General features: G+C 35.9%; 1 protein-coding gene across 2 annotated transcripts in view; it reads left to right on the plus strand.

The window, feature by feature from the left end:
* RFC1 (replication factor C (activator 1) 1, 145kDa) overlaps positions 1 to 27715 on the plus strand; it is a 62868-nt gene that overhangs the window by 11852 nt on the left and 23301 nt on the right. For both annotated transcript variants that reach the window (XM_004681348.2, XM_004681349.2), the window contains exons 3-9: positions 2588 to 2663; positions 4540 to 4662; positions 19890 to 20122; positions 21393 to 21470; positions 24717 to 24794; positions 26085 to 26172; positions 27005 to 27291. In XM_004681348.2, coding sequence (XP_004681405.1) covers positions 2588 to 2663; positions 4540 to 4662; positions 19890 to 20122; positions 21393 to 21470; positions 24717 to 24794; positions 26085 to 26172; positions 27005 to 27291 — 963 coding nt within the window. The remainder of the gene's footprint in view (positions 1 to 2587; positions 2664 to 4539; positions 4663 to 19889; positions 20123 to 21392; positions 21471 to 24716; positions 24795 to 26084; positions 26173 to 27004; positions 27292 to 27715) is intronic.

Genomic DNA, 27715 nt, shown 5'->3' on the forward strand with positions numbered 1-27715 from the left:
CTGAGATTGTTAACATCTGTATTTCTATCACTAATCTCTTATTGGCAGTGTAGAATTTTTTATTGGTTTATCTATTTACATTATTGTTTTAAAATAATGTTTACTTCCCCTCTCCCCCCCTTTACCTGCCTATCACCACCACAGTTCCCCACATTCCTCCCTCCCTCCCTCCCTCCCTCCTTCCCTTCCTTCCTTCCTCCTGACTCCTCTCTGACCCCCTCCCCATAGGCTATCTCTGTCTTATAGTTGTCTGTTTTGTTTTGTTTTATATTGTAATAACAATACAGTTTCCCCCCATGTCTTTAGTCTAGACTTTTTCTAACATGAATCTTAGAATGACTTCTCTCCTACCAATATACAATATCCTTTGTATTTTAGGTATTTGGTATAGCATCTCTTTTCAGTTACAGAATCAATATTGGGCAGTAGTCTGTATTAGCCATTAGTTCTTCAAAAGAAAACCAATTGGGATGTGAGTTTGTGGGTGTGTAGATTTATTACAAAGAACTGACTCTTGATTATAGGGACTGACTACTCCCAGGACTTATGTCAGCAGTGAGTGAGAATAGCTGATGGTGTATGCATAATTCAGATCTGAGTCCAAAAGCCTGTGGACCAGTGGAGCCAATAGTCTAGTTCTAGTCTGAAGGTGGAGAGATGTTTACATTGGTATCCAAAGGTAACCAAGGCTGATGTCTCAGCTTGAGAGGCAGATAGGAGGAGGAATTCTTTAGTTGGGAGAGGGTCAACCTTTTGTTTTGCTCAAACCTTCAGCTGATTGAATGAGGCGTACCCATATTGGTGGAGGAGAATGGTAGTTGAAATCTGCTTTACTTACTGATTTAAGTGTTATATCTATCCAAAAATACTCTTGTAGAAACACCCAAAATAATGCTTGATGAAATAGCTAGATACCTTGTCGCCAAGTCAGGTCAATACATAAAGTTAACTATCACAGTTCTATTTCTTTACATGTATAGTTATTTTGAATTTACCTTGGACAGTGTAAATGTAGCAGTGTAGAAATTTTGGATTTTGTATATTTGCCTAAAGAGTAATATTTCTTTTGGTTTAGTAGGCAGCTTGGCTGAACCCAGAATCTAAACTCTTGTTTCCCTTGTGATGGTCAGCAGCCAAAATCTTTTTCTTTAGTCCTTGCCTGGGCACTTGGAGATGTTTTTGTATACAAAGTTTAGTAGTGGCTACAGCTTTGGGCTACGTTTATTGGTAGAATTTGGGACTCTTCCTAAATAGCTGATCTCCTTCTGGGATACCTGCTTCTCTTGCTTTTGAGTTATTATAGTTGGCTCTACTCTGTCCTCTAGTTCATTCATTCATTCGTCTTACTTTCTTACTAACTGATTGTTCCCATATTTTTGAAGTTTTATTATAATGGATAGAAATATACTTCTACCTTATAATTGATTACAGTTTTTATTTTAAAATTTTTTGCTGTTTCTTGATTTTGGGAAAATTTGACTATGTTGTAAATATGATGTATAAGTTACAGGATATAAAGCCTTTTGAATATGCAGGGATGTGAATTATAATTAAAAAATTAAATAATACCTCTTGCCTTGGCTTTACCTAGTTTCCAGCAGGTACTGGGTATTGACGAGCCCACAACTCTAGTTTTTATTTTAATTAATTTATTTTTTTAAAGATTTATTTATTCATACAGAACTGGGGTACAGGCCAAAGATGCAGAGGGTGAGAGGATTCACCAGGGACAGAGTAGGGAGCAGAACAGGCAGATCTACTGGGATACAATGCTGAGGGGAGCAGCGGGCGGGCCAGGAGAGGTCTGCCACACCATGCGTTCACCTCAGGGACAGGCGGGGTTCGAACTCATGCGGAAGTGGCTTAAGCTTCTTAGTGCAGTGCTTTAACCTGCTGTGCTACCAGGGAGAGCCTAGCTTTTATTTTTGTCTCTTTCATTTTTTTTTTTTTTAAGATTTTTTTATTTATGCTTACAGAACTGGGGTGCAGGCCATAGATGTGGTGGGTGAGAGGATTTACCAGAGACAGAATGGGAGGTGGAACAGGCAGATCTACTGAAATAGACTGCTGAGGGGAATAGTGGGCTGGTCAGGTGAGACCTGCCACACCATGTGGGTCACCTTTCTGGTGGGGGATTGAACTCACGCTGTAGTGGCTAATGAAGTACTTTAACACCTTGTGCCACCAGGGAGAGCCCATGGGTCTCTTTCATTTTCAAGAAGCATTTGACATCATTTTGTTTGTTATACATAGATTATTGTTGATAGTAGAACTGAATAATAATATAACCTTCTAATGCAGTATTCAGGGCTATTTTTTTCTTTCTTTTTTAAACTTATTAACCTTTTAGGCTGAAAAATTCTTTGTTGTGGAGGACTGTCCTGTGCACTACAGGATTTAGTAGATCCCTAATTACTGGCAATTAGGTGCCAGTAATACCCTTTCCCACACTCCAGATACGATGATCAAAAATGTCTCTTAAGGTGCTAAAATTCCTTTGGGTTGAGAACCACTGAATAAAGTCTAATGAAGAAAAAATGGCTAACGTGTGCTTCTTTGTCTTCTAATTACACTGTGATGTTTATAGGTAAACAGTTCTTGTAAAGAAGATGACTCTAAACAGAAGCAGCCAAACAAGAAAAAGAGGATTATTTATGATTCAGGTAATATTTCTTCAGATGAGCTTTAAAATTTTAAAATTACTTTATGTTCCTTAGAACAGTTTTCCAAACATGTTCTGAGACACATAGCTCCCTGTGACAGCTGTTGTGAAAAGAGCACTCTATACTCAGTAAAGTTAAACAGTTTTATTATATTGCACAGCTTATCAGAGTCTAAATGTGTTGCTGTATTAAAGATTTGTTCATAGGAAAATATAGAATACCGCCTGTCTCTCCTCAGTGAAATTAGCCAGAAAGAAAAAGAAAAATACTGGATGGTTTCTCTTGTAGGAGGAATTGTAGGGGAACCAAATACGGGACGGAGGGGGGGCAGTAATGATAATAAAATTAAAAGAAAATCAGCAGGCAACTATAATCCAGAGACAAATGAGGAAATTGGATCAAAACGGTGGTGGGAAGTACACAAGGGACTATACTGATGGTGCATGAGTGAATTAGTGGTAGGAATTTTGGGGGGACTGTACACGAGATGATAAAGCATTGTATGAAAATGCTAAAATATATATATAAAATTAAAATAATAGAAAATTTAAAAAGCAAAAAATAAAAGAATATAGCATATCTCAAACTTAGTTTAAAAATTGATAATTTTATTCTAGCTGAGGCTTTTAGAGATGAATTTGAAAAATAGTGCCTTAGATTATTGCTTTAGAAAAATCTTAAAATTTAATTTTTGTGCTTTCAATTTGGTCATTTTTTTGGGTTGCATTTAAGGGGAGCAAACACAACTTAAAAACTTCTCTTTGAAAATACTTTTAAATAGGGAACATAAGTTTTTCTGCTTGCCTTTAATGATATATTAGAATAATGGTATAAGTAAAAGTTTTAGGTTATATTTTTGTGGAGATCATCTGGTGTGAGTTCTGAAGATTAAACATGTAATTAAGAAGCACTTAAGCTTGTCAGGATTTAGATTAGAGTTTTGACAGTGACAGCCAAGGTTCTGATTGGGTTCTAAAAGTATTTAGGTGTTTGTGAGTTTTGTGACTGTGTACTATAAGGAATATGAAAGAAGTACACATCCTTGTTCCCCAGGACTTTTCATTGCTTGGGAAACTAGAAATTTAATTGTTAGGTAAAATTTACAACAGTATGTGACAGGAATTATAAATGCATGGTGCAGAGGAAGAGGAAGGATTGAAGTTCATGAAACTCTTATGTTGTACCAGGCACTATCTTAGGTGTGCACACTTGTCCTGTGTTATATTTCAGTGCTCTGTTCAGTGGGACTGTGGTCATCCCCTAAATGTTTATACCTAATTCCTGGAACAAGTTAAGGTACATGGCAAAGGGAAGTGCAAGTTATAGGTAGCATTAAGGTTGCTGATCAGATGACCTTAAATTGGGAAGTTATCCTGGATTTTTTGGGTGGATTCAATGTTTTCATGAGGAAGAAGGAAGTAGAAGAAAAAGAGTAGAGAGTGCATGCCTGTGGAAGAAGAAAACAAGGATAAGCAGCATGAGGTGTACTCTGCCACAGCTGTGACTTTGAAGATGGAGTGGGGACATGAGCCAAAGAATGCTGGCAATTGCTAGAAACTGGAAAAGGCAAAGGAGTGAATTCTTTCCTAGAGTATACAGCAAGGCACAAAGCCCTGGTGACATCTTGATTTTAACCCGCTGAGACTTGTGTAGAATTTCTGACCTCCTGAATTCTAAGATAGTTTGTCTTAAACCACTGAATTCGTGAGACCATCAATAGAGACCTAATTAAAGGCCTTAACACTGGGTGGAAGTAACCTTTGAGAACTCATGAAATACTGGGGGGGAAGAAAGGAACCTTGAGGAATTGGCTAACAGCATTTTAAAACCATTTTGAAACTTTCTTTTCAAAGTTTTGTTTTCATCCTATATATAGATTCAGAACCAGAGGAGACAGTGCAGATAAGAAACACTAAAAAGCAACCAGAAAAATTACCATTGTCTTCTAAACCTGGCAAAATTCTCCGACAAGATCCTGTCACGTACATTTCAGAAACAGGTAGGGATACTGAATATATTTAATGTTTTAGAGAGAAGCAGTATGTTCTTGTGCTTCCTTTAGTGTCTGATGGGTCTCCTTCACTGTGAATTAAATTTCTGCCTTTTTTGCTTTGTTGAATTATATTTATCAGAGAATATTATAATCTTTGGCCTTTTCTATCTGATAAGGGCCTATTTTTTTTGAAGTGCTTCATAATTGAATATGTAAATTGAGGCTCTTTAATCATTTTTAGAAGTATTTTTCAATTATTTAAAATTTTTTTATTCAAGTTTTTTTTATCTCGCATGCTGAAGTCATAATGTAGGTGTAGAATGATTATCCATATTTTTGATTTCTAATCTAGTATAGAGGTGCTGAATTCCTTATGTTCTCTTATGACAATAAAGATTTTAGTGTTTGCTTTTAAGAAAATGATTGTTTTTGTACTTAAATATATTTGTTTAGTTTGTTTAGATTGGTTGGGAAACAAAAAATGTAATTGGGTTCTAATGTTAAGATTTCATAATAGTGTAGATAATTACTATATAGATAATACTCTTTTTGGTGAAGAGCCTTGAATGATATTGTCATCTTAGGGAAAAAAAAATTGTCATCTTCTTGATTCTAGCATTGTTAACTCCTAGAAGGGTTCATAATAAGAACAAAAATCAACTCTGTTAATCCTCAAACTCAGAGTCTTTTGAATTGGTTCCTATATTGAAATGGTTTCAGGATCATGAGAGCATCTGATAACTTAGTGGTTACTTCAGATTGAGGAAAGTCTCTGAAATCATTATTTTTAGTATTCTCCTACTTTTAATTTCTAGTGACATGAATATACTTGGTATGAAAAGAGAAAATAAGTGCCACATAATTATTTTGACATACCATGTTACGATTTGCATTCTACAAACACTTTTTGAGTGTATTTTATGCCCCATCCTCTAAGTACTGGAGATAACAAAGGTGACTTTTGACATCCTAGTACTATTGGTCTTAACTGAGGCTGCAAAGTGCAATAGTCAGGGAAAGGGGAGGGTAAGGTCTTTGAAGGTGATGGAGAGAACATGTCATGTTAATAAAATGGAATTAATTATAGCACAACATCCAGTACAAGTCTTGTTCCGTTCCTAGGACACTAAGGAGCTGGCTTGTCCACATTGAGTAGAAAGAGGTAGATGAAGACGGGTTAGGGAAGACCCTGAAAACTAGGCAGATGAATTTAGATTTAATGTAGCAGGGGAAAAGAGCCATTAAGGTTTTTGAATAGAATTTGCAATGATGAAGGTAATATATAAGGGTGATCTGTAGATTACTGGTATTCTGGATAGGATAGAGAGGAGAGAAGCCGTACTGGAGAGTTTGAGGCAGTTACAGGAATCTTAAAGAGTTAGTAACAGTAAGGGTTTCATCTATAAACATCTGAGAGATGAGTTACAAGTCAGGGTTTTGGTTTATCTATGGGCTTAATTCACCTATGCTGCCCATAATGAACTATTGCTAGGGTAATTATAGAGTTGATGCTATTAGCATACTTAAGTTTATTTTTTTTCCTTTTAAAAAAAGTAACAGCTCTTTTGAAATATAATTCACCTACCTGGCAATTCATCTCTAATGTTTTTGGAGATATAAGTAACAATAAAACTTTGCTTATATGTTTGGGTCATTTGGATGTATGAAGGTACTAAGGCAGATAAATTGGTCAGTAAATAGGGAATGAAACAAACTCCTTTTTGTACAAGAGACCTTAGACAAGAAGGTGGGAAGCCCGACCTGGTAAACTCTTAGTTTGTTTTTGACAGCTGTGGGACTTTGGATTAAAGCTCAGTGAATCCATCTTCCACAGAAACACTAATAGTATGGACCTCTTGGGGAAGACTTAGTAGGATGATGCATTGAAAGGGATAGAGCTAGTGCCTGACACATATGTTAGTAGGAGTGAAAAGGAAAATATAAAAGAAACATAAAAGAAACCCATAGACGAGCTTTGAAAGTTCTTCGTAATATTTAATAACGTTCAAATGATCAAAGACAAAATACAGGTGTTTTGAATATATTTTCTGCAAAATTTTGGTAGCTGAGGTATTTCATTATGGCATGAGGCAGATTGACTCTAACCTTTTTGTTCTATTGCTAAACAGCTGTTCAGGCACATTGTGCAAATGAACTCTTCCATTAAGAGCCCCCCACCCCCACCCCCACCCCTCCCATATCTGGCCACACTTGTGAAGTTTGAGTATGTGGGAGGGATACTAAATACAGTATGATGATAGGTTTACTGTGTAACAGAAGGTGGTGTGATCGAGCTTTTTAGTGACACATGAAAATGTCAATGTTAGTGTGCAGACAGCCATGACCTTCAACTGTGGATCAAGGCTATCCTTATCTTGTGATTTTTAGGTACATAAAAGGGTCAGATAATTTTACTTCTGATCACAAATTTTTTAACACAGGGTTGTTTCTTTTGTCCAGGTATTTTTGAATGCTATTTTCTGAAGAGATAGCATTTTACCTAAAATTTTTATGAATGTCAGTGTTTATGCCATTTTGCTGAAGCCATGTGTATGTGAAACGATGTGAACATCGTTATTATTTTTTAGCTACATCTTGGGGTACAGTGTATCCATCTATTATATTCAGTATTACCTTGTGTTCCTTATTTTTTTCTTAAAATTGAGATATAGGAGAGAAACTAGCTTTTTTTCCTGCATGTTTTACCTTCTTATACTTTTTTATTCCTTGAAACAATAGGTGAATGGGAGGAAAAGAAACTCCTTTTCTTCCCTCCATAAGAGAAAGTGAGACTGTTAAAAAGAGGTCCACAATAAAGTTAACATTATTAAATTAGATTCAAATAGAGAAAAAGTTCTTGAAACTAATATACTAGGGAAAATTCTTGACTTTAAAATAATTCCCACATTATTCTTTACTATTTTCTTAAATACTGAATTGGTCAGTAATTAATTTTTCAGTACTGGGTTATGAGTAAATATTCACATTATTACTGTTTACATTACCAGTCTAAAGTTATTGTTTACATTACCAGTTTAAAGTTAAATTTAAATTCAGTACTGTGTTATGAGTAAATATTCACATTATTACTGTTTACATTACCAGTCTAAAGTTAAATTTCGTTGTAGCATAGTAGTTTAAAAATAAAAATTCTGACCTAAAAGTATATGAGTTGGAGATTATAATTTCTTGTGAAAAAGAATTATATACATAATTTAGTTTTAAAACCTATAATATCAAAATAGTTTTTGCTTTGTTACTTCCTATTTCATCTTTTCCTTTATAAGCCATCTTTTTTCCCATTTGGTACTTTTCTTACTGTGAGCATGCATAGTATTGAAGCTCTTTGTCAGACTGCCTGCATTAAACCTTAGTCTCTCTATTTGTAAAATGGGGATATTATTCCTTTTTATATCACACATCTTTATGTTGATCAAATGAGATAATGTTGGGAAAGCACTTAAAAGGCCTGGAGCATAGTCATGCTTAAGAAGTATAAATTGTTCTTATTTTAGATCTTATAATATATATCTCTCTTGCCTTTAAAGACTGAGATAAAGACATTTTGGGCTTTCAGCTGATTATATAACTGAACTTTAGAAATTTAGAAGTCGTATTTGATCCACTTGTGTGCTGTTCAGTATGTAGCTACTAGTTATATGTGCAATTGAGCCCTGGAAATGTTTACCTGAATTGGGAGTGATGTAAGTGTGCAGATTTTGAAGTAACCATGTTACTGATATTTTTTTAGTATTGACTGTGTTAAAAGGATAATGACTTGGATATATAGGATTAATGAAAATACATTGTTAGAATTTCACCTGTTTTTACTTTACTTTTTTTTTTAAAGATTTATTTATTTATGTGTACAGAACTGGGGTACAGGCCAGAGGCTCAGGGGCAGCGAGAGGATTCACCAGAGCCAGAGAGGGGAGCATTGGGCAGGCCAGGAGAGGTCTGCTTCGCCATATGGATCACCTCCGGGGTGGGTGGTGTTCGAACTCATGCTGAAGTGGCTTTAGCTTCTTAGTGCTGTGCTTTAACCTGCTGTGCCACCAGGGAGGGCCCTGTTTTTACTTTTTTAACTGACTACAAGAAAATCTAAAGTTTTCAATGTGATTTGCATTTTATTCTTATTGCACTGTTTTCCCATAAACAATGGAAATATATTTAGGAAATTAATTTAGAAATTAAGCATTTCAAGTGCTTTTTACATACTATATAGACCTTTAGACTTACCATTTAGCTTCATGACATTTTTTATCACCCCTTTGTTTGCTTAAATCTGTCTTCTTTTATTGATTTTTAAAGTAATTTAACTACATTAATCTTCCAAATCACAGTAAAAGGAAAAAAAATGCTTATAAATATCTTCATAGCTAACCACTGACTCTAGTAAAATGTTCATGTAAGTTGGTAAAAACCCAAATACTTGTTCTGGGTAAATATGTTTGCTTTCAGCTGTTCAATGAAGGGAAAGACCTTGAGTTTTGTTTGGCAAAGATGACCTTTTATTATGTGGTTTCATCAGGTATTTGTTAGAAAATGGTGGGGTTTTTTTCCTCCCCAATCTGAGTGATTATGATTGTAATTTTAATTGAGCACATAATTCCAGAGGTAGTACTCATCAAGTTATACTTTTGGAGGTGATAGTTGGGGAAAAAATTAGGGCAGTTGGTTCTTCAGATTACCATATAATGCCAATGATCTGTGACTTAGGGAAATAGTAACAGAAAATATTAATGTTGATGTTTGATATATTCTCTTTGCCAATCTTTAGAAATAGTTTTGTGTACTAAAAAAATAGGAGTAGTGCTTTTCTTAGGCATTAGTTGTTAGGGAAGCCTGGAGTTAATGAAAAAAAAAAAAATTCCTAGGAGAGGAATTTCCGTGATTATGTTTGTTGAAGAAATAATTTGCACACTAAGCTTCTGTATGAAAGAAACTAAATTTAGAATTTCTGAGGGATGAATGAAATATTTAGACTAATATTCTGATTACTTAACAGAACATTCTCACTGAAAAAGAATTGAACAATTTAAAAGGCAAAAATTTATATGATCTGAAGAGAAACCAGAGTATAGAATTGAACAATTTAAATAAAAATGACCTAATTCCCTCTTCCAGCCTTACATAGTTATGTAAATAAAAAATGTACACACACACACATTTATTTTTGGGCATCTTGTAAGATACCTGCAGTTTGCTTATTCATAAATTAATAATGTTTTATCTCCCTCCCCCTAGCCTTTCTTCCTTTTTCTCCCTCCTCTTGCCTCAGGCTTTTTCTTTCAATATAGAAAGGTTTCTAGGGGCCCTCCCTGGTGACTTAGGGGGTTAAAGCACAGCACTGTGAAGCGAGTTCAACCCTTGATCAGGGAGGGAACTCAACATGGTGTGGCAGACCTCTTCAGACTCGCTGGCTGCTCCCCTCAGCAGTGTACTTCATCACTCTGCCTGTTCTGCTCCCCACTCTGTCTCTGGTGAATCCTCTCACTGCCCCTGCACCTCTGGCCTGTACCCCAGTTCTATATGCATAAATAAAATAAATCTTTAAAAAAAATAAAGGTTACTACTCGTTCTTTTAAGCTTTTGTATGAAATTTAGTGGCATACATTTAATTTTTCTCATTCTTAATTTGGTTATTAAATTATTGATACTTGTTTATGCTCATTGCAGTACAATATATTTAACTATCAGCAAATGGGCAATTCAGAGTGAAGAATATGATCACTTAAGAGAAACAGCAGTTCTTGAGGTTAAGTGGCATTCATTTTAAGACTAGTTTGTCCATTTTTATTATGAAGAATAGGGTGAGGCATTCATTTTGTGCTTCTGGGCACAGGGTTTTCTCCTCCCCCCCCCCAACATTTTCATTTCTCTTGCTCTTATGAATCAAAATAATATTTTTTGTTTTTTAAACATATTGCTACTATTAAATCAACTTTTCTCCAGTTCTCAGGTCCAGAAAAGGAAGTTTAGCACTTTTATTAAATTTCTTTCTGAAACTATTGGGTTTTTATCTTATTAGATTTCAGGTTGATCATGGGCTTTTGTATCCTTATGTAGCCTTATTCTGTTATCTATTTCTTTATTGTAAATTTGAATACTGTTATTTACTATTTTTTAAGATTATGCATATAGAACTGGGGTACAGCCCTAAGGTGCAGGGGTGATGAGAGGATTCACCAGGGACAGAGTGGGGAGCAGAACAGGCAGAACAATGAAGTACACTGCTGAAGGGAGTAGCTGGCCGGACAGGACAGGTCTGCCATGCCGTGTGGGTCATCCCCCTGGTCTGGGATCGAACCCATGCTGGAGCAGCAGGTAGCTTCCTAGTGCTGTGCTTTAACCCATTGTGCCACCAGAGAGGGCCCTCATTTAACTGTTAAAAAATCCTCATTAGTTTACTTAACAAACATTTGATATGTTCTCTGTGCTGCCTAACCAGTGTGCTAGGCAATCTATGAAGTAGGAGAAAGGTTAAAGCAGTCCTGCCTTCGAGTCTTGAATTCAGTCTATTTGGGAGATAAAACTTTTACATAAAAATTATAAGGAACAAATTAACAGTAGCTATAAAAATATCCACAAGGATATTTTGGCATTGTTAGGAAATAGTTCCTGCAGGAGAGAGAAGCTTGAGATAAATGCAAAAGATTCAGGTAGCCTTTAACTTGCAGATTTAGGGGTGAGAATAGAGAGAATAATGTGGACATTTGGGTATCAGTAATGCTGTTTCATAGCCAATGCATTAACTTTTATACACAAAGAAATACTTAAAAACTTGAATTTATAAATTTTCACCAGATTAATATGACCTAGTGTTGTATTAATAGCTTATATTTTCTTGATTGCAGTATCTTCTGCATGGGAATCTATTTTGAAATCTTTGTGGCCAGAGTGAAAGGCAAGGAGGAACTGATGATGCTAAAATAATTGCTTGTATATATTAGAAAATTTTTTTCTAAACACTATTTACCAGCTTCATGGAATGAAATAGCATTAATTAGTATATGTTTTATATTTTGTATCTACCTCATTTGATCTTCAAGACTACGTTATATTAGGATTGACTTTGATAGATTATTTTTTATTGAGGTTTTGTTAGTTGACAGCACTGTAAATAATTAAGGGGTGTGGGTTCACACCTCTTCAAATGTAGGTCACCACACCACACCCACCACCAAAGCAGCAACTGTCCTCTGCTTCTGCCTGGACTGAGGGGCCTCTTTCCCGGCTCCTCACCTCCCCTCTCTTCCCTTTCTCAGAGCCTCAACTACGCAGTCAGATTTCTAGGTTTTCCTTTGGTGTAGTTTTGTTTTATCCTTTTTTTTTATCACTTTATATTCCACATGTGAGTGAAATGTGGTATTACTTTTCTTCTTTTGACTTATTTTGCTTAGCATAATAATCCCTTCTAGTTCCACTCATGTTGTTGGCATTGGTGTGATTTCATCTCTTTTCCCCCCATAGCTGAGCAGTATTACATTATATACCTATACACCACAACTTCAAAGAAGGAACTTCTTTTTTTTTTTTTTTAAAGATTTATTTATTTATGCTTACAGAACTGGGGTACAGGCCAGAGGTGTGGTGCGTGAGTAGATTCACCAGAGATAGAGCGGGAAACAGAACTGGCAGGTCTACTGAAATACACTGCTGAGGGGAGCAGCGGGCTGGTCAGGAGAGGTCTGCCAGGCCATGTGGGTCAGCTTCCTGACTTGCATAGAACTCGTGCTGCAGTGGCTTCGAAGAGCTTCATAATATGGTGCTTTAACCTGTTGCACCACCAGGGAGAGCCCAGAAGCTAAGAGTTTCACTTTGGAGGAATCTGATATTCAGTGGATGTCCTTCATCCACTTAGTTTCTCATATTGTCTGATTTTGTATCTTCTATAAATCTGATAAATCTACTTTGTTTTCCTTCTGAAATTGTTGAACAAAAGGGATACATTAAACAGATCTTTTCCACAATTGGTGTGATTCATTGTCTGTTCCCTGGATATGGTTGTTCAGTTTCTCTTAAATAGAGAGAATTTGGTGGTTGTTACATTGAAGTTAGACATCCCTTGCTTGTAGTACTCATTTCACCTACTAGTCTAGAAACTGAAAGGTTCGGCGCAGTAAGGAGGCTGCAGGATAGCGAGGCCAGTAAAATCAAAAGTAGGTTTATTTCTGCACTTCTGGGTGAGGTTCACTGACACCACAGAGAGTTGAGGTAAAAGAAGTTGCACTGAGGGAAGGGTAAGAGGGGGTTTTATAAAGGCTGTAGGTAGGGGGAGAAATGGTCAGGTGGATAATTTTGACAAGGAACTGGAACTTACTTTTCCGCCCGGGCTTGCATTAAGTCATGAGGTTATTGCTCCCGCTTAGCTGCTGCTTCTTGCCTTCTGTTTGTCTGTCTGGCTGGTGCCTGAACCTTACAGAGACTTACGGATTAAATGAGGACTAAGCCTGCATAGTTCATTCTTAGTGAATTCCTGTCCGTTTCAATTGAATGTCATATCCACTTTAATCTGCTCTTGATATTATTGCAAACCATTGTCACTACAACTTTCTTCTTTGGGGCTTCCCTGGTGGCTCAAGAGCCCAAGACTCTCTGCAGCCACTGCAGCATGAAATTAGATCTTGCCCAAGGAGCTGACCCACACGGCTCATCAGACCCCTCCTGCCTTGCCCTGCTCCTCTCAGCAGTGTATTTCAGCAGATCCATCTGCCTGTGCTCCCCATTCTGTCTCTGGTGAATCCTTTCACCATCTCCCACTTCACCCCTTCACTCATACCTCTGGCCTAAACCCCAGCTCTTGTACACATAAAATAAATAAAAATGTAAAAATGTTTTTATAAAACCTTTCCTCTATATTTATGTGGTTGGGGAACTTACCTTTCGATTAGAACTGCATTTTGGCCTCGTTAGTGACTACTCTTAATCTCATGTGGTAATTCAGAGGTCACTCACTGGGGGCTTTAGCAGTTTTATTTTTTTTAAAGATTTATTTATTTTTACATATAGGATCTGGGCTGTGGGCTAACCGTGCAGGAGATGAGAAGATTCATCAGAGACAGTGGGGGGAGCAGACAGGCAGACTTACTGAAATACACTGCCGAGGGGAGCAGCAGGTGAGACCGGAGAGGTCTGCTGCACCATGTGGGTCAGCTCCCTGGCTGGGGCTTCAAAGACTTAACCCCTTGAGCCCCAGGGAGACCCCTCTTGTAATCTTTTTTGACTAGTTTGTTCTCTAGCCTCCTTTTGGTAGTGCTTATTATGAGACCTGAAAAAAATTAAGTGCCACATATATGGAGAAGAAAAAATGAAAAGGACACGATTAAAAAAGCAGTGGAACTGATTATTGAGGTTCTTAAGCATTTTTGAAAATGAACAGATTGTTGATCTGGTGACACATACTTACTTATTTGTTGTTGGGCACTTGTGAAACTGTGAAACATAGGGTTGTATTCCAGAATGTCAAGGAAGTAGAATTACATTATAAAAATATTATTAAATACTAATAAAACAATACAAAGGTGATTTATACTTGGCTTGACTACTGAGACCAACACTGTTACCTCCTTTCACACGTGGCGAAGTGGTGTCCAAAGGAAGGTGGGGATGGCGTTGTTGAACTTCGGTCATAACACTTCTGGTTTTCTCCTTGTGCCTGTATTATGCCTTAGAATTGTGAAAAGTGCTGGGTAATGTACCTGTGGCCAATTGTCCAAATTTTCCTGACTCCCTTTTCTTTTTCTATGTGATCCAGTGGAGGAAGGAGAGTAGAGGTTTCCACCACCATCTGAAAGTAAAACATTCTTATTTAGTCTCATTTGGTACATTGTATTTTGGGTCTGGGAATGCTCAAAAATTTTTTCCATATAAATTAATGGTAACAATCCAAAAGAATAACCCATCAATTCATACTAAATAGGGACATTCTACTTTTTATGAAGGGGGGAAACCTGTAAAACATTCAAGTTTGTCCTCCTGTGTCATGTTTTCTTAGTAATGAAACCAGCTGTGACTTTCCATGGAATGTTATTCTTTCCCTGGTGGGGACTTAGCAACTGCGTGGTGGATAACATCACAGTACAAACCAGTACTTTTTATACCTCATTAGAACTCACAGATTATAGTTTGTTAAAAAACAAAAAACAAAAAAAACTGACAATTTCATTCTAAGCGGATTCACTGGTAGTGAATTATGAGATTTCTAATTTCTTGATTAAAGATCAGCCATCTTAGAGAGGTATAGGGTGTCTGCTTCACCTCTCTTCTTCCACTTAATTAGTAGGCTTTATTGAATACTTGGCACATGCATACGCCTTTTATTCTGAATCCATAGTGAAAGTTTGGTTTTTTACTTTAAATATTGAAAAGCAACTTTGTAGAAAAAGATTCTAAACATTTAGATTCCCTTTTCAGTTTTTTACTTGTTAAATAAAATAAATCATTTTAAATCTCTGTAGGGAGAGTTCTCTAGCATGAACTACTTTGATTTGTTTCTGTGTTTTCCAGAACAAGGGAAAGAAAATCAAAATCAGTGTGAATTCCTGAATTAGGTTTTTTTTCTTTTCTTGGCTTATAAATAATTGTATCAGAATCTTCTTTTCTTTCTCTTTCCTTCTAGCTAAATGAGTGTGCTTCACTAGAATGGTAAAGCCATCCTCTCAGGCAGCTCCTCTGCTGTATGTGGGATAATTCGTGTTTATTTGGTGATAGTATTAACACATTTGAGGGGATAATGTGTCTAAATAAAAGTAAATGGCATTTTTATAAGGGCAAAGAGTTCTTGGCAGGCAATTCTGAAGGTTTACTTGCCCATGATTTTCAAGTAGATCTCAGAAATTTGACTTGGATTTAGTTATCTTTACCAGTTTTTGGGGAGGAGAGAACACAGTTTGCCTTTGATTTCTGACAAGGCAGAATCAATTTTAGGCTCATTAGAAAATAACAAATGTTAGAAAAGAAAAACAACCTTAACGTTATTTGAAATACTTTATCTCTGCACTATATAGATTGTAAAATATTTTATATGGAAATTTTTACAGCACAACCTGTTAAATGACTGTTATTTATAAACAGCTCACTGTATTGTTCTAATCCATGTTTTCTTTCACCTTCCTTCATCATAATGTCGGTACGACTTTGAAATGTGTAGGCCAAAGGGTTCTAGGACCCCTAGTTCAGAAGTCGTAGTATAGAGAGAGAACTCTTCAGACAACTCTCTCAAGGCAAGGTGGCAGAATACTTTTCAGATAGGACATCATATTTATTTTTCTATATTTACTTTTGTGAAATCCTCTGTATTACATAAGAAATACTTGCTTAGATTGTAAACTCTTTTTTTGGTATTAAGTATTCTAGTAACTATAAGGAGTCTAGGTACTAAATAAGTATCAAATCAAACAATCCAGTCTTAACCCCTACCACCCCATAACTATTTATCAGAAGAATTGCTTTTTTTTTCCCAGAGGGCCTGGAGCACTATTTATTCTGTGGTTTGCAGAAAAAAAGGGGTCTTAATGAAATTTTTACTTAGTACACTGAAAACATACTTAAAACTTGATGCAGAGTATTCCCATACTATTTTTCTTGAAACTCTATTGTAAATAAATTTTAACTCAGAAATTATGAAAATACTTATAAAACTATCTCTGTTTAGGTGTAGTAAATTATTTTGATCGATAGCTTGGAGGCATTATTAAGTTTGAATTCATGTATTACAAGCCAAAATTCACAAAAGGACTATAATTAACCCTTCACTGTTATAAAGCAGTCATTTGTGGAGAAGGCTCAGAAAAAAAGCTCTCTTTTCAGGAATGAGATCTGTTTACCTGTAATGTTATGGCTAACCTAAAAGAACAAAGTGATGCAGTTTTTCCAACTTAATTTTGCTCTTTTCATTATCTTTTTGTGTGTGTGTGATCTTTGAAAGTTTTAATGACTGTACATTCATTGTATGGTTGGACCACAACTTATATAACATTTCCCTGGTTTTTAATATTTCAGTTGCTTACATCTTTTATGTTCTTCATTTGATAAATGTATTTGTATATAAATATTTGTCAGCTCATCTCAGTAGAATTATTGTCTCCTAGGATCACTGTCCTGAAGGTAATGAACTGCTTTGAGGTTCTAGTTACATTTTCCTAACTTGCTTTCTGGAAAAGTTATACTGTTTTACACTTTACTAATTAGTATTTGTATACTTACAGACCATCACATTTTCACTGTCTATCAGTAAATGTGGATATACATTATTTTTTGTATAGCTGCACAGAAACCCATTGCATGTTGAACATACTAATATTTAGGTTTGGTTATTTGTTTTCCCATTTTAAAAACAGTATTTACTTATCTCTGTCTCCAGTGTCCCTGTTATATATAGTTGAAGCTATCTTGTTTTGCCTCAATTCTGGTGATCCTTTAATTCTTTCTTCTCTTTCTTGTCCACCTGCATACATATCTATTACTACATAACAGATTACTCCAAAATTTAGCAGCTTAAATTCATTGGTACTTACTAATTCACCAGATTCTAAGTTAGAAACCTGTGAGCTAATTGACTGAGTCATTCAGTCTGAGGGTTTCTTCATGAGTCTGCAATGAAGATATCAGGCTGCAGCCATGTCAGCTTGACAGGACTGGAGGATTCCCTTTCCAGAATGTTAACTCATGGATTGTTGACAGAAAGTCTGAGTTTCTTGCTGCATGGGCTTTTCCAGCAGGCTGCTCAAAGCTTTACTTAACATTTTTTGGTTGCAAGAAGAAAACTTATCATAAATACGGGAATTTAATAGAAGGCCGTTATTGATTCATTGAATGTAAACTAAATCTGTAGCACTTTAGTTTATACATGCTAGTTTAGTCAACTGAACATAGGTAAAATCGACCCCTCCTTGATCAGATAACCTGCTCATGGCCCGGTTGCTTGTGGTGAGGAGTATGGAGTCACCATAGTAAATGATTACTATGTGATTACTGGAGGTTCTTGGAGGGTTGCGTGGGGTATAAATTCTTGGAAAGGGGACTGGTAGTGTGAACTGTGTGGCCATCCTCAAAGATGTCTATTGCATTCTTGCTTTATTACCTTATACATGTAGTAATCAGAAAACTGTAAGTTAGGCTTTGTGAAGTTTATAACTTCCTTTTTAAATGGTTAAAGTAAATAGAGAGTAAGTCTGCCTTCTTTTGGATTTTATATGTACTTTCATGTTTGAGATGGCAGACCTAGGATATAACAGTGCTTGACACACAGACCCTTTGTGGTTGAATTAGGGAGTACTTGCGAGGAAGTAGAGGTCTGATGTTTGATTTTGCACATCATACTTAAAAAGTGAAACTTCTCACCTCACAATGACCTGGCCATTATGATTATCTTTTATGTTTTTCTTTTTATTGGACTTATTATTAGGTCAGAGATGAAGGTTTTTTCTCTTGTGAGTCACTGATCCACACAAAAAAATTTTCTTGAGGTCCTTTTGAGGTCATTTTTGGGGTTGGTAGCTAAGCATTGTCTTGAATACTTAGACTTTTAAACCAGATATTTTATGGAAACTTCTTAGAAAGATAAAATGTAATACAGAGCTTAATGAGTAGAGAGTGCTAGATAGTCTCTAATCTATAGCTGGATTCTGACTTCTTACCACCTCACAAGTAGAACCCTAGTCAATACTTCAGCATTTCCTCTAGAACTATAGTAGTTTCCTAAATGATCTGCATTTGCTTTTACCCCTCGATAGTGGGTTCTTCAAAGAATATGACTAATGTCGGATCACTCACTAATTACTGAAAATTCCTTTTTAAAAAGAAAAAAGATTTATTCATTCATGAGCTTGGGTATAGGTTAGAGGTGTAGGGGCAGGGGGGTGAAAGGATTAATGAGACAGAGTGGGGAGCAGAACAGGTGGATACACTGAAATACATTGCTGAGGGGAGCAGCAGGTGAGACAGGAGAGGTCTGCTGCACTGTGTGGGTCACATCCAGGGCTGGGGATTAAACTCTTGCTGCTGAAAGTTTCATAGTGCTGAGACTTAATCGCTTGTGCCTCCAGGGATGCAGGCTGTCTACTGAAAATTCTTAAGTGGGTTCCCATTCTTTTTTTTTTTTTTTCTTAACCATTTTCTTTATATGTCTATTTCCATTATTCAGTTTACAGCAATGTTTATCCCCTCCCCCCACCCATCATCACCATAGCCCCCACACTCCCCCCTCCTTCTGATCCCTCTCTGTTCCCCACCCCTGTGGGATATTTCTGATTTACAACTGTCAGTTTGTTTTTGTTTTGGTGTGTTTTGTATTGTAATAACAATACATTTCCCCCCTTATGTCTTATTTGGTTCTCTTAAATTCTTCCTATAAGTGAAACTATTCAATATTTTTCTTTTTCCTGACTTATTTCACTGCGTATAATCCCTTCCAACTCCATCCATGTTGCTACATATGGCATGAGTTTATCTTTTTTTATTGCTGAGTTGTATTGCATTGTGTGTGTGTGTGCATACATACATATACACACAACCCACACACATCTACTTGATCAATCATCTAGTTTTGGGAAGTGTATTCCCATTTTATAATAAATGGTAAGGTTTTTCCGTGCTCTAGAAAGTCTTCCATGATGTAGCCCTGCGTCTCTCACCTTAACTGTCGTGACGGACGCATCCTTCATTTTTCTGTAGCCACAGTGATCTCCACATGTGCTTACTTTACAGCTTTTGTACCTAGAGTTTTCCATGCCTGAACATTCGGTTCTGAGGTTTCTTATTTCTGGACTCTTGAAATATTGCTTATCTATAGGCTTTCCCTAACTGACTCTGAAAGAAAAGCACCTTTTATCACTCTTAAATACTTTCCTCCTGTTTTTTCTTCATAGCATTTATAATTTGCTAGTATATGTTTCTATGTCTTTGCCTTCTAGACTCCCAAGCTTCATGAGAGCAAGGGTTTTGTCTTTTATTCATTGCTGTATTGTCATTGGTTGGCATAATGAGTGCTCAGAATATATTTGTTGACTGCAGGAGTAAATAAATTTTTTTGTCCCCTGGGTGGTAACTGGGGGAAATACCTGGCATTGGTAGATGAGAACTACTGTTGAATAGAGAAGTTAGGAAGAAAAAAAATCATTAGTATCCCACAGTTCTTACAAACCAGTTCTTGTAAGGATGGTGGAAATAGTTGCTTGATGTTATTTAGAATCAATGTTTTATAAAACAATTTTGGTTATATTCCATGGAAGATGAAGAAGATGACTTCATTTGTAAGAAGGCAGTCTCTAAAGCAAAAGAGAATGGAGGATCTACAAATAGTTATCTTGGAGTATCAAATGTGAAAAAGAATGAAGAAAACAGTAAGACCAAGAATAAGCCTTTATCACCAATAAAACTTACCCCTACATCAGTGCTTGATTATTTTGGAACTGGAAGTGTCCAAAGATCAGATAAGAAAATGGTGGCAAGCAAAAGAAAAGAGGTAAGTTTTCTGCATGCAGGCCGGAATGTTTAGAATTTATATAGTCACTGTTACAAATAAGAGGTGGAATCTGGGTGTTAGAACTAAGTAAAACTTTGTTGATAAAAATATTTGTCCTGTGATTATGGGTAAAATGTAGAGGATGAGGAAGTTAGGATATTGCACATTTAATTTTTTATATTTATAAGTTGGAAAAGATCATTTACATCATAAGGACAAGTTTTAATTCTTAGAAGTAAATACTAAGAGCGCAAAATCATTTTACTATTCCTCTCAGACAAATATTGGACAACAAATTTGTTTCCAAATAAGGTTATAAATACATGTAAGTATTACCTTATTACTTATGTTATACTTTTGATCATCTCTGCTTTAGTTGAGACTGATTCATCTTTTTCTCAACATTTAGAGAAAAATATGTATGGTGAAAATAGTTCCATGATTTAAAGTTTGGCAAATAGTGTTTGTTGACTTTATTAATACCTTTATAGGACAATATAAACATGCCCACATACTGGTTTGCCACTGTTTTTGGACTACTTTTCAAGCCAAGACATTAGTCTACAGTTTTTTTTTTTAAAGATTTATTTATGCATATGGAACTGGGGTACAGGCCAGAGGTGCAGGGGTTCACCAAAGACAGCAGAACGATTCACTAGAGACACAGAGTGGAGAACAGAATAGGCAGATCGACAAAGTACGCTGCTGAGGGGAGCAGCAGGTGAGACAGGAGAGGTGTGCTGTGCTATGTGGATCATCTCTGGGGCTGGGGATTGAACTCGAATTGAAGTGGCTGTGGCTTGCTTGCAGTACTATGCTTTAACCTGCTGTGCCACCAGGGAGGGCCCAGTTTTTGGTTTTCTTTTCTTTTTTTTTTGAAGTCACTTTTATTTATTTATTATTATTAATTTTTTATAATAGTTTATTTTAACATCATTTTGTGCCTTTTCCCCATCTCAGTTGTAATCTCCGTTGGGCTTCCCACCACCAATTCACCCATGTGTCATCACCATAGAGTTTTTGGGTTTTTTTAAAGTGCTTTTCTTGAACATTTCAGTAGAATTAAATGAGAACCATCTGTCGATAGGATATGTACTCATTAGGGAATGGAATATGAGCAGGGAGAATCTAGAACATGATTTTCTGGTTGGTATGCAATGAGATTATTCTGTTATTCTTTTCTCTCATTGTTGTATTGTATCAGCTACAATCAAGAAAAAGCATATTATTTTTAATGTTTATGCCACTCTTGATTTTCTTTGAAATATAGCCTTCACAAAATGCAGATGATTCCAGATTAAATGATGAAGCCATTGCCAAGCAATTGCAACTTGATGAAGATGCAGAGGTATCAGCACTTTCTTTAGATGTCTTTAACAACTTGATATTGTGACTTAACCTTATCATCTGCCCAGGCAAAAATCAAGATTGTTCTAGGCTAATTTTTACTGAGGTTCAGTTGTTAAGAGTTATATGGAAAGTAAGTTGGAATCTTATATACATGGAAACCTAGATTTGTATAATAACAGGGATAATTACTTAAAGATTTATTGTTAGACTTTCATTGAAAGCCTCCTTTGGAACTTAAGATAATGTAATTTGATCATACTGCTTTTTTCACTGTGCAGTCTCATCTATTCCGGAATAGATGAGACTGCACAGTGAAAAAAGCAGTATGATCAAATTCATTCAACATCTATTTAATTGAGCACTTACTGAGTATGCGGCACAGTTTAAGGTCTTAAGGATACTGCAGTTTAAATAAAGTAATTTTAAGTGCTGTGAAGAAAAGTAAAGGACTAGTTTTTGAATGCTCAGTGTGGTTATTAGTGTTCTATTTTAAATAAGGTTATGGCCCCTCGAGGAAGTAACATTAGGGTACAAAGCAAAGTGATCTTGGCAAGCTATGGTGCTCTAGACAGAGAACATCAAGTGGAGGCATCTTTAGGTACAAGTATTTGAGTTTGATGAATTTGCAGAAACAGCCAACAGCAAATCCTGTTAAGTCACAGTAGGTTTTTAGTGCTTACCCTAAATTGGACTTTAGGTGGTAAGGGATTTGGGTTTTGACTTGCTGAGATGGGGAGCCATTGGGTTGTTGAGAGGAAGCCATAGTGGGGAAACAGTAAAAGCACATCAGTTTGATACTTTTACGGTAGGATATGTGAAAAAGATGTTAGCTTACACCAGAATTGCGGTGGAGAAGTAGCGAAAAGGGTCTTAATCTGTCTGTGCTTTGAAGTTGCCATTTTCAAATTGTTGCTGATAGACTGGATATGAAGTGTGAGGGGAAAAAAGATGAACACTTTGGCCTGAGCAACTGGGCACCAGTGTTGATATCATTTATTGATATTGGAACACTGGTCAGGGCCATCAAGAATTCTGATTTAGACATTGTAAGTTTGAGATACTAAATAGACTTCCAGTTGGAGATGAAGAGTGGGTGGCTGGATAGAGGAATCGAGCTTTAGAAAGAAGGCTAAATTGAAGTTGTATCGGTATGTTTGGGAATCATAACATTGAATGAACTTAAAACAGTGTTAGTGCTCGAGATCATGGAGGGAGGAAAGAAAAAAAAAAAAACGTGAGGACTAAGCTCCTGTTAATGTTTAGAGGTTAGGAAGAAGGGGCTTATCCAGCAAAGAAGACTTTTTAAGAAAGAGTCAGCAGTGAAGTAGGGCAATCAATAAATCTTGTAATTTCATGGAAACTAAATTCAAGAAGAAAATACTTCAAGGAGGAGTGTTGTTGAGATCATGGCATCTGCTGTTTGAACCCCCTTTCTGGTTATTAACCTCAAGTTTCTCATATTCTTTAAGTATAGCTGAAACCCTCATATGTACCCTGTGGCACCCCATCATAGTGGCTATTTGTCTTCCCATGTGTAGGCTCTAAACTTCACTCATCAGGGCTGTTCAGGTCTCCCTCAACTATTGTGACATCAGTGCTCACTTTAGTAGCTGTCTTAGAACGGTCTTTTGATAGATATTGTTGTGCGAGAACAATAGCCCAGTCTTCTGGGCCGAGAAATACGTCTTATTCACAATTTATTAACTTTGCAGTTTATAACTTGTGTTTTCAAAATCGTTTTCTCTCTTACTACATTGACATTACATTACATAAGCTCTAAATGGGTATTCATATGACTCAGAGTAGCACAAATGACCTAGATAAAACTGTGAAGTAATTTTTAGGAGCATGATTTCTCTACCTCATAGTACCGATACTGGAGCCTTAATCCTACCCCAACCAGGTAAGGTTTTTTTATATCAAAAATCTCCTGTTTCCTTATTTCTATCATTCTTTCAAATCTTGTCCAATAAGTTATTAGTCTGATGAAGGACTTTTAGGTATTAATAATTGATGTGTAGTTATCCCTGTAAAAGTTTCTTTTCCCTGTCTTCCCCCCTTCGTTCCCTCTTTATTCATTTTATTAAATGTGTGTACAGTATCTAAGACAAGTCATTATGTTAAACATTTTATAAAAATATAGGACTTTTGATCATGCAATGCCATAATTACCAATAATGGATTTCTAATGGAAATTTCACTTTTCTTTGTGTCCTGTGACATCTGGAATCTTTTTTATCAGAAGCATAGTACATAGTATGAAATTTGGAAAAGTGGTGGAGTTTGGCTAGGAATAATTGCAAGTGACAGTGAGTTAGAGTTTGAAGGACTTTGCTATGATGAAGATTTCCTTTTTTTTGGTAATTTGATGTGTAGATATGGGTAAAAAGTTTTAGGCAACAGAATGTATTGATATGGGTCTATAAGGCTTGCTTATAGTTTGTGTTCACTTTATGAGCAAGAAAAGACGTGGTTACTGTGTTCTCTTGGTTACTGTGAACTGAATGCCAATTTCTAAGCCTTCTCTTCGGATTTGGTGGATGTTGAGGTCCTTTCCTGTAAATAATAGAAAGAGGCCTTTTTTTAATCAGTGGGCTTAGCACCAGTGGGCTTATAATGAGAAATATATTCTACTGCCACCTGTTCTTTTCTGGAAGGGCTCCATTTTGCTGAAATAAAAATGATTGGAAGTAACAATGAGGTAGGAAGAATGTCTGTTACATTAGTAGTTTAGGAAAATGACAAAAGAGATGATGACTTAAAACTTCAAACGTTAGATCAGATACATTTGAATTACTAATTGAAAATAGGAGTTTGGTGGTATGTCATAGTGGCAGTGTATATACCTTACTATTGTGTGCAAAGAAAATACAAAATTTTCTAGATAATTTTTCCCCCCTGGGGTTCCCAGGCTATTTATTATGTTTTTATGTTAGGGTGGCATTATTTTAAGAGCTTTTCCTACAGTTTAAAATAAATGGAAATACAAACCTGTAAGTGCTGCAGTAGGACCATTGAAAGAAAACTGTCAAGTTCAAACTTTGTAAGAAGTATGACTTTAAAGATACATTCAGTTTGTTTATCAGATCTTCTCTGGCTTAGTGACATATATGTGGTACTTTCCTATTAATATTAAGTGGAAAATATCGTTACTGCCGGAAAAATGTTTTTCTGGTTTTTTGCTAACATTTAAAAAGCTTTAATATACAAAAAGAATAATTCACTGTGTTGATACTTTGTGTAGCTGGAGAGACAATTGCATGAAGATGAAGAGTTTGCCAGAACATTAGCCATGTTGGATGAAGAACCCAAGTCCAAAAAGGTGGAGTTTTTTTCTAGGCTATCTGAACATGGCAATACAGATTTGTGTTCTCTTTCTGTGTGTTCTAGGCTCTGGAGGTATAAACTAAAGAAGCTAAATTCTTTTCATTTTAAAAAATTTGGGGAGGAAGGGCTTTGAATAATTCTTTTATTTCCAAAAGAAGGTTGACGGAGCCACAGCCATCCAGACCCTTCTGTTCAGTGGGTTCCTTACCTGTCACAGAGGAATTGACATCTTGCCCATAGAATAATATTCATGAAGATTCCTGTGAAACATATTCAATGACTTTAATATTAATCATTGTCTTTTTGTAAAGCACAGTCTTGCTGCTTTTAATAACTAACTTTAAGACCTGTATTAGAGCAGTCTCAAATAATAGAGTGTATTTTTGAGTCCGGAAAACCTTTAAAAGCACAAAATTTTTTTCTTCACTTGACCTACAATAATTAGCCCTATTTCTGTTTAATCACATTCTATTAATATAATTGTCAGTATACTTTGAATATTTAAAAAAATTACATAGTGGACTATGTAAGACAATAGGCATTTGTGGGACTTGAGGGCTTTTGAAGGCATTCAGATTGTAATTACTTTGAAAAAAATACTATGTCACATACTTCTTTTTGTAAAAATGGAGTTTTGAGTGAACAGAAGAGAAAATCGTTATATTTTCCCCTCTTTTGTAAGTGTACTATTTTATTTTGAGCTTTAGAGTGTTACGTTTTTTCTGAGAATTGAGATGAGAGGGGTAGAGACAGGCTTACATTTCACAAGTTAAGAATAATTGGAATAGATTTTTCTTTTTAAAAAATTTATTTATTCATCCAGAGCTGGGGTACTGGCCAGAGGTGCAGGGGCGGAGAAAGGATTCACCAGAGACAGAGTGGGGAGAACAGGCAGATGGACGAGTACACTGCTGAGGGGAGCAGTGGGTGAGACAGGAGAGGGCTGCCGCGCCCTGGGGTCACCTCTGGCCTACTCGCGGTGAAGGAGCCGCTGTAGTGCTGCTCTCCTGCCCATTGTGCCACCAGAGAGGGCCCAGGATTTTTAATATAAATATTTTTATATCCTTTTATATGCTTCCTCACCTGTAGAGTAAAAGTTAATAAATCGTGTCTTACTTCTCCAGAACTTTTATGGATGAATAAAATAAAATATATTGTCCTGCTACTTTGTAAAGTGGCTCTTAATCTTAAAATTAAAACATTAGTTAAAATAAAACTTTGGTGCATTTTGTGGTGATCATTTTCCTACTATTTATCACATTTGCCATTTTTTAAATTTGCTTAGGCTCGAAGGGACCCAGAAGAGAGAGAAACGTTTTCCTCTGTTCAAGCAAATTTAAGTAAAGCAGAAAAACATAAATATCCTCATAAAGGTAATATTAGCAGATAAAAAGTAAGCTAGAACATTTCTAGAAGAAAATTAACAACAACCTTATTTAAATGTTCTATTTAAGAATTTTCTTTACTAGGCAGATAAAACCATCTCAGGCCTATTAAAGTATGTTCTATTGAGATCTTTTGAAAGCTAGTTGGATGTTAGCTTGTACGGAATGCTCATCTGCTCTGATTTCTCATGAGAAATGTATGACAGCTGTTAGCTTTATGTTAATTTATAAGTACAGTACAGCATATGGACTTAACTGACAGAAATCAGGGAACTGGATCTTCTTAGCTTTTCACTTGAGAGTTACCCTCAAAGAGGTCCAGATTATCTGAAATCCGTCTGCTGATTGTTAGTAATTGTTATTTTTTAGTGGTCTTGATGGCTAGTAACTGTTAACGTAGATGGTCTTAATCCCATAAGTAAATCTCTTCTTTTAGTACCTTTAGTGTTGAAATCTCAGGATTTTGGGCTCTCATTTTACATTAAAATTGCTGAGTTGTTGTGTGCCCAATTCAGTAAGTTTTCTTTTTGTAAATTTAGGTCATTGATATTCTCCATGTCCTTAAATGAAGTTTCCCATCTTTTTCAGCTAATGAGAACTTTATATTAAAAAAAATAATCTCTTAAGTTGAACTGGTTATATAAAGAAGTAATATAAAAGCATTTAATTTAAAAAATGTGCTGTACAAACAAAAGAACTAGCATGTTGATGTGTACATTATGACATTGCCTTACACTATTCACCACTAAGATTGCACAGTTGAAATAATCTTCATTTGGGGTATCATTTTCCAAACTAACTATTAGTCTTTTCTTTCTAGTAAAAGCAGAACAATTTTCAGATGAAAGGAAGAACTGTAGTCCTAAGAAGCAAATTAAATATGAAAGTTCAAAAGAATCTCAGCAACATTCCAAGTCATCAGCTCATAAAATAAGAGAACCATCTCCTCCAAAAGCCAGTACCAAATTGGCACTTCTGAAGAAAAAAGAAGAGAGTGCTTATAAAGAGACAGAGCCTTTGGCTTCAAAAAGAAAAGAAAATGCTATTGAATTGAAAGGAGAGACAAAAACACCCAAGAAAATAAAAAATTCTCCAGCTAAAAAAGAGGTAATTTTTTGGAAAGTGCATTACTATTCAGGGGGCTATGTGTTGATCTGGACTTGATTGTTTTCAAGTTCATTTCTAATTTTATAAATCATTATAGTACTCTAAGATACCATTTTATTTAGAAGTTTTTGCAGAATGTAGGTTATGAGTAAGCTTCATTATCCATTACTTATGGAGTCTAGTTAAGGTTATCAGATACTGTTCTAACACATATGGTGTTTCATGTAGTCTTCACAACAAGTGTGTTAGATGTTTATTCTTTTATTATATGTTTAAGGAAGGATATGGCCTGAAAGAGTTTGACTTCTAAGATTATCCACCTATTAAGTAGGAGTGTTAGCATTGAATTCTGGTTCTTAGAGGCCAAAAGAGCAGGGTGATAGAGTGATGATTATGGGTCAGGAGCCGGTTTTACATCAGTGCC

Source organism: Condylura cristata, unplaced genomic scaffold (genome assembly GCF_000260355.1).
Source record: "Condylura cristata isolate star-nosed mole 26May11 unplaced genomic scaffold, ConCri1.0 scaffold00012, whole genome shotgun sequence".
Lineage (NCBI taxonomy): Eukaryota > Metazoa > Chordata > Mammalia > Eulipotyphla > Talpidae > Condylura > Condylura cristata.